The sequence below is a fragment of the Ranitomeya variabilis genome, chromosome 7 (genome assembly GCF_051348905.1).
Source record: "Ranitomeya variabilis isolate aRanVar5 chromosome 7, aRanVar5.hap1, whole genome shotgun sequence".
NCBI lineage: Eukaryota > Metazoa > Chordata > Amphibia > Anura > Dendrobatidae > Ranitomeya > Ranitomeya variabilis.
Genome location: NC_135238.1, coordinates 44,363,620 through 44,374,009, shown reverse-complemented (window position 1 = coordinate 44,374,009; position 10,390 = coordinate 44,363,620). Strand labels below are relative to the sequence as shown.

Sequence of the window (10,390 nt, the reverse complement as noted above, 5' to 3'; positions counted from 1 at the left end):
ATGCACCTCCAAAGGCAGCTTCTATAATATAATGCACCCCCTAGTATAATGTAATATAATGCTCCCCCATAGGCAGCCTCTATAGTATAACGCAGCCTCTATAGTATAATGCAGCCCCTAATATAATGCAACCCCATAGGCAGCCTCTATAGTGTAATGCAGCCCCTAATATAATGCACCCCCATAGGCAGCCTCTATAGTATAATGCAGCCCCTAATATAATGCACCCCCATAGGCAGCCTCTATAGTGTAATGCAGCCCCTAATATAATGCACCCCCATAGGCAGCCTCTATAGTGTAATGCAGCCCCATATATATGGACACTCACGTGCAGCATAGTAAATCAGATTAGAAGTAGTACAATAGATTTAGTGCTTGTTTTGTAATTGGAGCAAACTGTCCACAGATTTAATAGAGGTGTTGCCCCAGAAATTGCAGAACGGATAATGGCAAGTATGGGGACCACTAGAGCTAAATGGATTCTGTAATGCAGTGGCGGACATATCACTGATGTAGTTTAGAAAATTCCGGAAATGATGCATAAATAGGTAAAAAGTAGTTGCATCGTGTGACTGTTCCTCTATAAATGTATCAATATGGCCGTACACGAAGAAACTCCTGGTAACATAGAAAACTGAAAAAATGGAGTGCTGACTTCATAAGTATAAAAAACATATACATTTTATTTAGTAAAAATCATTAATAAAGGAAATAAATATATATTGGGGATGGATACACGAGCACATGTTGGGATTTATGCTCTTCTCTGTCTGTTCTGTTGGAAACAGTTTTGGCGGCAGTAAGGACAGTAGCGGTTTTGGCGGAGCCATGGTGTAATGCAGCTCTGATGAAAAAGATGTCGGCAGGGCAGCACAATAAGCTGCTCACCTACTTCATAATCACCTAGGCATATGGCACAAGAAGGAATCTCCTCCTGGCCTGTGGCGCTCCTGGTAGGAAGGCGTTCTATTTGCCGTATCCTTGTCATTCCTCTCCGCCGTCCTCTCCTCCGCAGGGGTGCAGCCTGCGGTGGGGTTGTATCCTCAACTGAATCTAATCCGGCCTGATTCTCAGCATCTGTGCCCACGGATGGTGGAATAAAATTTGGCTGAGGATCGGCCCCGGAGGTGGTTGCCGCTTCATTTCCACCACTCCTGTTATTGCTGCTGCTCGGTAGTGACGCATCAGCAGAACTGTGACGGTCAGGGAGCGTGGTCGGTGGTAAAGCCTCCGCAGGCCTGAGATTGTCAGGGAGCGTGGTCGGTGGTAAAGCTTCCGCAGGCCTGAGATTGTCAGGGAGCGTGGTCGGTGGTAAAGCCTCCGCAGGCCTGAGATTGTCAGGGCGCGTGGTCGGTGGTAAAGGCTCAGGAGAGATGGGACGGTCAGGTAGCGGCCTATGTGGCGAACGGCTCCTGTGTCTGGTCTCCTCTCGTACTGAGCGCCTGGATGGGTCTCTAACTCTTCTTCTTCTCTCTGGAGAAGGTAAATAATCTCTGTCATCTTCAATCCTTCCTCCTCTTGTCTGAGACGACCTGAGTCTTCCGATCACAGGGCTCTGATCTGAAGGGAAAAACTCATGTATTATAATGACAGAAAATATCATAAATGACAGGTACAAATGTGTCTATCATCTATTATCTATCTATTATCTATCTATTATTTCTCTATAAATTTTTACTGGGCCGGGACACCGCTCTGCACACACCCAAGAATAATCTAAGCACGTTGACCCCTGTTGTGAGCGATGTGTGCTGGTCTGAGGGTCCGGACCCCACCGATCGTCACTACTACAATACCCAGAGTTATTAGTTTAGTTCCCCGTCTAACATTGTCCCCAGTATACAGGCAGAAATATTTCTAACTCCTCTTATGGAAAGAACTAGAGAGTGGAACCTGTTGTTACTGGGGTGACGACAAAAAGACCCCGGTATAATCCCCCCACACACACCCCTTACATTGTAAAGGTTCACTTACTTCGGTTTTCTGGCCGGTTCATCCATGCAATGTTGTCCATGATCAGCTGCCTCAATTCCCGAGAACTCATGGTTTCTCCTCAAAAGTGTTCAGTAACGTGCTCTTCCGGCGCACAATAGTCGCAGATCTCACAGCGCAGAGCAACACGCAGAAGTCACTCAGTGTGCGAGAAGTCCTGCAGAATAATCCACAAATGGAAAAAAGTTATAGGACAATAAACAGCAAAAGCCAAAAAGTAGTGACCATAAGTAGTATGGAAGGACGAGAAGATGAAGCCGCAAAACATCGAGAAAGTGTTTACATGGGAACTGCCCGGCAACAAATTGTATAAATCACTAGTATAAGTGATTATAAGAAACTTTGTAACATATGATATCAGAGAAATCGTCTTTAATCTATTCTTATGGGTCAATTCCTCCACTTTCCCGTCTCCTGAGCTCATTAACTCTGAATAACCTCCTGTAATCCGTCTTGCTCTGCACAGAGATTTCACAAGTTAGGAGGCAGAGGAGGAGCACTGCCAGGAGGAAGCACAGAATCATTGTCCTGCAGGATTCTAGCAGGTACATTAGCTTATACCAGAGCTGGATTCACAGCTACAATGCTCAGTACTGATATATAATTTCCTCCATGGCTCTGTGCTACCTAAGGTAAGAGGTAAAATACTTTTTTTGCGGGAGACACTGATTCAAAGACAAATGCAAATTAGAGATAGTGACTGTAGGGTGAAAATTGTAGAACAATACAAAATACCATACAAGCCATATAATGGCCGGAAATGGCGCTATTCCTCACATCATGTTCACACATTGCAACTTAGACTTAAATGTTACAGAAAAGTATCGTTACCTTCTAACTACTTTACTCTTCTTGTAAATCCAAGAAATGTGATGTCACTAGTAGTGCTACAGAATTCAGCTGGGATCTTAGTAATCGACAGGGATCTTCTTGTCAAGATTTCAGCTCTGTAGTCGTTTATCAACCCTAAAAGGAACAATAGATCGGTCAGATTTTATTCTTTTATTTTTAGGCAGGAAATGTTTGTTATGACCTCAGAATACTTACAGTAATATCTGGTGAATTCCCGATGGAAATAAGATTCCTAATCCAGAACAAAGTTTACACTTGGAGTTTTCAACGCTCAACAAGTAAAACTTTGAGAACCTTCCAGCAGTAGAGAATTATTCCACCTGTAGTATAAGGAACAGATGAGTTTTACCATTTTATTCCTCAGTTCTGTGTGTAGAGCCCAGGTCGGACTGGCCATGGGCGTGGGGAGCAGTGAATATTAATTTCTCTTTAGCAGCGGGCACAGGCTTTAGCCGCAGCAGTCGTCTCCTTCCTCCTGTCGCCTGCTGCTCCACCGCTGCTGCCCCCAGCATGTGCCGCATTCAACTGTATCGGCATCATAGGTGCAATAATAGAGGAGAGGGCATCAGATGATACTCCCTGCTCCATTATTGCCCTCTGCCTCTGCCACAGCCGGTGCGTGATGACGTCACCTCATACTGTGTGCCGGGCAGATGGCAGTGCAGCTGCTGAGACTGGAGCAGAGTCTGGAACCGCGGGGGAATGAGGAGGAGAGGTGAGGATTGTGGGATATATATATATATATATATATATATATATATATCAGTTAGTACTGGTGGCCATAAGACTGTAGGACTGTGGGGCTGTATTATATTCTATGGAGAGGCTACATTATATTCTATGGAGGGGCTGCATTATATTATATGAGGGGGCTACATTATATTCTATGGGAGTTTGCATTATACCCTATGAAGGGGCAGCATTTTACTCTATGGGGGGCTGCAATATAGTATTTGAGGGGGCTACATTATATTCTTTAAGGGGACTGCATTATACCCTATGAAGGGGCTGCATTTTACTCTATGAGGGGGCTGCATTATTCTATTTGAGGGCTGCATTATATTCTACGAGGGGGCTACATTATTTTATTTAAGGGGGCTACATTATACTCTATGGGAGGGGATGCATTATACTCTATGAGGGGGCTGCATTATATTTTATGAGGGGAGCTACATATTTTATGAGGGGGGGGCTACATTATACTCTGACACAAGTTTTATTTCAGATCTAAACCAAATAATTTTCAGCTTTAGGCCATGTTCACATGCTCAGTATTTGGTCAGTATTTTCCAGCAGTAAGAACTGCCTTAATGGCACCAGACACCCGACAATCAGCCAACAAGTAGCCGAATGATAGTGGTTAAATGCGGGAGGTTGTCAGGTGCAATTCTGGCCTAACTCAGTGGTCGGTGCTGACAGCCGTGGTCCGGCCTCCTCCACTTATCTAATTAGTGTAAGAAGATGGACCCTGGCGGCAGCCATTATACTCACTCTACAGATGTCCGGCTCTGCGGGGTCCTGTGCACGCTGATGTTCTCTTCTCAGCTTATGTAGGTGGTGACTGATGTCCCCTCTGTGGTCCTGGACCAGACAGCCAGGAGCTGACGTCCCCTCTGTGGTCCTGGACCAGACAGAGTCAGGAGGGAGATCTGAAGGGGAGAAGATAACATTGGAGCCATATTACACAGTGCTATAATCCCTGGTGCAGCCCGCCCTGCCCCATACAGGTAGAGCGCTGGCTGCCATTATTATTACTACTATTTATTAATAAAGGAAATCTCCCCTCCTCCCCCTGTAAATTGCTGGACACTGATATTTGCTCCCTGGTTTTCTCGCGGCCATTCCTACTCTTATATCCGGCCACTGAGGACTGGATTTGTTTCATGAATTGTAAATAAAAATATTCATGAAAATGTTTTTTCTGTTGTATTGTGCCGTGATTTGTGCCGGACGAGTTACTCATCAAAACATCGCATGTTCCCCATCATGGTATCAGTAAAAACGACAGCTCAGGGTGCAAAAAATAATCCTTCACCCAACCCCAAATCACGAAAAAAGAAACCGCTACGGGTGTCAGAAAATGGCAACAAACGCAAAAAGTGTTTTCATACAAAATTCAAGAATACATGAAAAAATAATGAGAAGAAAGCTTCTAGTTAGAACCTGAAGACCCACCTCTTCCGACAAGCCTACAACCTGCAGTAACCACCGATCGACCAAACCGCTGCATGACCAGCTCTATCCTCGCCTACTGTATTCTCACCCATCCCTTGTAGATTGTGAGCCCTCGCGGGCAGGGTCCTCACTCCTCCTGTACCAGTTGTGACTTGTATTGTTCAAGACTATTGTACTTGTTTTTATTATGTATACCCCGCCTCACATGTAAAACGCCATGGAAAAAATGGCGCTATAACAATAAATAATAATAGTTTCATAAATAACAACACAAAACAGATTTACCTCCAGATGTAGAAGTCCTCAGTCAGTGATCTTCAGGAAAATCCAGAAGTATCCTCTAATACAGTTTCGCTATTCCACAAGTAAATCGCAAGTAAAGCGCTAATCTCACAAGGAGAAGATCTAGGTACAGTGTTGTCAGGAGACAGACATATACCAAGTCTGAGCCAGTGAGATGGAACCGAGGGTTTTTAAGGTTCCGCTCTATTGTGACATCATCACTCACCTGTGTGACATCACTGCCCGCTTCCATATAAGGTAAGAGATGATGTCACAATGCAGCGGAATAACCAATACTTTTTCTCTCACTATCGGCCTCTTATAAAGCAGCTGATAATGATGGAGGCAGAAATAGGGATGAATGAAATAACATCCTGGCAATTTCCAGGTGTTAGATTACAGCCGGTGGTTACAGAGGTTTGGCTGAGCTTTTCCCATTTCCAATTCTCATCATATGACATTATAACACATTTACTCTTTTCTGACAGTTTCTTTTATCTTCTCATTCTCTCTATAAAGATACATTGAACTATATAATCTGATGCTCAGGATAAAGTCTTCAAGCATTTGGTGTCATTATTGGATTTTCTCACATTTCCACTGATAGGGGGCAGTGTTCTGGGATTTGTGTGATCATGTGATTCCAGGCCGACCATCACCAGGACCTCATGTCCTCATACAGTCTATTGGATGGATGATAACGTTAGTCAAAGGGGCATTTCCATGATAGAAGTGATGACAGGACATGTGCTAATATGTTTGTAAAACGATCGACAAACACAAATTCGGCACAAATGTGGCACATTCGGATTCGTGATCGGTAATAATTGTGTTGCCACTAAAGTATTTTAAAGTAGATGATAAATAGATAGATAGATAAAAAGCCGGCAATTCATGTGCTGCATACAGTAAAATCATAGAGTGACAGGTTAGAATAGATATACAGTATACACATAGATATATAGATGTCAGTGACACACACAGATATATGTATAAATATTATATAGATAGAAGAAAAGCCGGTAATTCAGCAGCCACGTACTCTAAAATGACACTGGGACCCGACAGTCTAGAAGAGATGGATTACACACATAGATACAGATATATGGGTTATACACACAGCGCGGTGGCGCAGTGGATAGCACAGCAGCCTTGCAGCGCTGGAGTCCTGGGTTCAAGCCCCACTAAGGACAACATCTGCAAAGAGTTTGTATGTTCTCTCCGTGTTTGCATGGGTTTCCTCCGGGTACTCCAGTTTCCTCCCACATTCCAAAGACATACTGATAGGGAATTTAGATTGTAACAGACTGTAACAGGGACAGTGACGATAATGTGTGCAAACCTGTAAAGCGCTGCGGAATATGTGAGCGCTATATAAAAATAAAGATATAAAAATATATTTATAACACACATAGAATAGATAGATGTCAGTGACATATACAATTACAGTGTGTGTGCAGCTTTCTGTACATGTTGTGAGGGGTTGACACGCTCAGCTGCTTTCCCAGGTAGACAGAGGAAACATTCTGGTAGACGATCACCTGCTGGTTTATTGTGGATAGCATAAACCTTGGTGGGTTCAGCAAAATAAACCGAGCCTTGCTGGCATAAAGGTAAAACAAAGAAAACACAGTCCATATGAGTCCTTTCCCTGCAGTTGACCCGCACAGTTGGAGTTCCTGCTTCTCCCAAGAGACACTGCCTGATTCTCGTTACCAGGTATATAACATCCCATTTGAGTTCGTCCATGCCGGACATTGGGTACGCGTCAACACTGGACACCTCATTGAGCCTGCAGTAGTCATTACAAAATCGCTACTCGCCATTGGGCTTCGATACGAGGACGAGGACTTGACCAGCCACTTCTTGATTCCTCTATCACCCCGGGGTCCAGCATTCTCTTCACCTCCTTGCAGATTATCTCCTGGTGTGGTTCGGGGATTCTGTAGGGTTTGAGGTTTACCCTTACATGTGGGTTTACCATTACATTACTGTAATAAATGTATATGTCACTGACATCTCCGGTACCGTTTTTTTCAGGTACCGGAAATATTAGGACTACTGATGAGCGAGCAGAAAATGCTCGGGTGCTTGTTGCTCGGGTCGAGCAGATTGGAATGCTTGGGTGCTCAACATGAGCAACGAGCCCAATATAAGCCTAGGAAACCTGAGTTTTTTTGCCGTGACACCCCCCCTCCCCCCGGAGGTTTTTTCCGGGAATCAGAAATCTATGGGAACAGTTCTCAAATTACACGGGAACATAATGGGGAAGACCCCTAGAAGCATTTCTGACTCCCAGGTCACTGTTCTGAACAATGTTGTCAGAGTATTACGCCACTTTTACAGGCGCACATTAAAACATACAAAAATGAAACCAAAATGGATTTTCCTGGGAAATATGTTGAGGTACATCCTTTCCAGGGTAACGACTTGTATATTAGGCAAAATAAATAACCCAAAACAAAAATGTTCCTCCACCACTTGAGCTATGTTCACACGCAGCGTTTTTGATGAATTTTTCATTTTTGCATTCACTGGGAAATGTTATTGTCTCCATAGACAATATGGATAAAAATTCCTAAGAATTTAGGACCTGAGAATGATGTCACGGCTTGTGATTGGTCGCCTGGTGGTCACATGAGCGGCACACGACCAACCAGAAGCCGTGACGTCATGGAAGGTGCTGAACGCGCTCATTTTAAGCAAAGAAGGCTGCCGGTTACCAGCGGTGATGTCCAGGGGCCTCCGGACAGGTGAGTATATCAATATTTTTTATTTTAATTGTTTATTTTACACAGTAATATGGATCCCAGGGCCTGAAGGAGAGTTTCCTCTCCTTCAGACCCTGGGAACCATCAGGATACTGTCCGATACTTGGTGTCCCATTGACTTGCATGGGTATCGGAATAGGTGAGATCCGATACTTTGCCGGTATCGGCCGATACTTTCCGATACCGATACTTTCAAGTATCGGACGGTATCGCTCAACACTAATCCTGAGACATAAAAATACACAAAGAAAATGGGAGACGTTTATTAGCATCCTGGATAGGACCTGTGCACAGTATATACCGTATGGGAATAAACATACTAGAAATAGGAGGAAACCAATATGGCTAAATAGAGCTGTAAGGGGCGCAATAAGGGACAAAAAGAAAGCATTTAGAGAATTAAAGGAAGTAGGTAGTGAGGAGGCATTAAATAAATACAGAAAATTAAATAAATTCTGTAAAAAGCAAATCAAGGCAGCAAAGATTGAGACAGAGAGACTCATTGCCAGAGAGAGTAAAAATAATCCCAAAATATTCTTTAACTACATAAATAGTAAGAAACTAAAAAATGAAAGTGTTGGCCCCCTTAAAAATAGTCTGGGGGAAATGGTGGATGAGGATGAGGAAAAAGCCAATATGCTAAATGACTTTTTTCATCAGTATTAACACAAAAAAATCCCATAGCGACAATATGATCAGTGATAACAAAAATTCCCCATTAAATGTCACCTGCTTAACCCAGCAGGAAGTACGGCGGCGTCTAAAAATCACTAAAATGGACAAATCTCCGGGCCCGGATGGGATCCACCCCTGAGTACTGCAGGAACTAAGTACAGTCATTGATAGACCATTATTTTTAATCTTTAAAGACTCCACAATAACAGGGTCTATACCACAGGACTGGCGTATAGCAAATGCGGTGCCAATATTCAAAAAGGGGACAAAAACTGAACTCGGAAATTATAGGCCAGTAAGCTTCACCTCTACTGTGGGTAAAATCCTGGAGCGCATTCTAAGGCTATGTGCACACTTTGCGGTGTGCTCTGCGGGTTCTCCCACAGCGGAATTGATAAATCTGCAGGGCAAACCCGCTGCGGTTATCCCTGCAGATTTATCGCGGTTTGTTCCGCGGTTTCCGCTGCGGGTTTCCGCCTATACTATTGATGCTGCATGTGCAGCAATATGCAGCATCAATAGTATAATGTTAAAATAAAAAAATTGGCTATACTCACCCTCTCTGACGTCCCGATCTCCTCGGCGCTGCACTCGGCGGTCCGCTTCCAAAGATGCTGTGCCGAGAAGGACCCTTCGTGACGTCACGGTCATGTGACCACGGCGTCATCATGGTCATGTGACCGCGACGTCACCGCAGGTCCTGTTCGCACATCAACCCAGACCGGACGCCGCGGGCAGCGCTGAGAGGTGAGTATAGCATTATTTTTTATTTTAATTCTTTTTTTTACACCCAAATATGGTTCCCAGGGCCTGGAGGAGAGTCTGCTCTCCTCCACCCTGGGTACCACCTGCACATTATCCGCTTACTTCCCGCAACGTGGGCACAGCCCCATGCGGGAAGTAAGTGGTTCAATCCTTTCCTATGGGTGCAGAATCGCAGCGATTCTGCACAAAGAAGTGACATGCTGCGGGTTGTAAACTGCTACGTTTCTGCGCGGTTTTTCCTGCAGCATGTGCACTGCGGTTTGCGGTTTCCATAGGGTTTGCATGTTAATGTAAACGCTATGGAAACTGCTGCGGAACCGCAGCATCAAAATCGCGGCGGTTCCGCGGTAAAAACCGCAAAGTGTGAACATGGCCTAAGGGATGCTATACTGGAGTATCTGAAGAGGAATAGCCTCATGACCCAGTATCAGCACGGGTTTACTAGGGACCGTTCCTGTCAGACTAATCTGATCAGCTTCTATGAAGAGGTAAGTTCCGGACTGGACCAAGGGAACCCAGTGGATGTAGTGTATATGGACTTTTCTAAAGCTTTTGATACGGTGCCACACAAAAGGTTGTTACATAAAATGAGAGTAATGGGGATAGGGGAAAATATGTGTAAGTGGGTTGAGAGCTGGCTCAGGGATAGGAAACAAAGGGTGGTTATTAATGGAGCACACTCGGACTGGGCCGCGGTTAGCAGTGGAGTACCACAGGGGTCAGTATTGGGCCCTCTTTTTAACATATTTATTAATGACCTTGTAGGGGGCATTCAGAGTAGAATTTCAATATCGCAGATGACACTAAACTCTGCAGGGTAATCAATACAGGGGAGGACAATTTTATATTACAGGATGATTTATGTAAACTAGAAGCTT

At 44.2% G+C, this 10,390-nt stretch overlaps 1 protein-coding gene across 3 annotated transcripts; it reads right to left on the bottom strand.

The window, feature by feature from the left end:
• Window positions 1–663: 663 nt before the first annotated feature.
• Window positions 664–5,452, bottom strand: LOC143785832 (uncharacterized). Of its 3 annotated transcripts, none has more exons than XR_013218102.1 (6): window positions 5,305–5,452; window positions 4,336–4,493; window positions 3,040–3,164; window positions 2,824–2,958; window positions 1,975–2,149; window positions 664–1,573 (listed from the first exon to the last, which is right to left on the bottom strand). XR_013218102.1 is itself a non-coding variant. In XM_077274972.1 (6 exons), the coding sequence occupies exons 5-6, from the start codon at window positions 2,042–2,044 to the stop codon at window positions 755–757; spliced, it is 876 nt and encodes a 291-aa protein (XP_077131087.1). In that variant the 5' UTR covers window positions 2,045–2,149; window positions 2,824–2,958; window positions 3,040–3,164; window positions 4,336–4,493; window positions 5,305–5,452; the 3' UTR covers window positions 664–754. The 3 variants fall into 3 exon arrangements, 2 of the variants coding, with proteins under 2 accessions (XP_077131087.1, XP_077131088.1); XM_077274972.1 differs by having other exon boundaries at window positions 664–1,560; XM_077274973.1 differs by lacking the exon at window positions 5,305–5,452 and adding an exon at window positions 5,020–5,273 and having other exon boundaries at window positions 664–1,560.
• Window positions 5,453–10,390: the final 4,938 nt, after the last annotated feature.

Bases quoted from the DNA above. Each gene is read 5' to 3' on its own strand.
- LOC143785832 (XM_077274972.1), bottom strand. From the start codon at position 2,044: ATGAGTTCTCGGGAATTGAGGCAGCTGATCATGGACAACATTGCATGG. The intron at 1,561-1,974 runs GTAAGTGAACCT...TTTTCCCTTCAG, and splicing joins GAACCGGCCAGAAAACCGAA to ATCAGAGCCCTGTGATCGGA.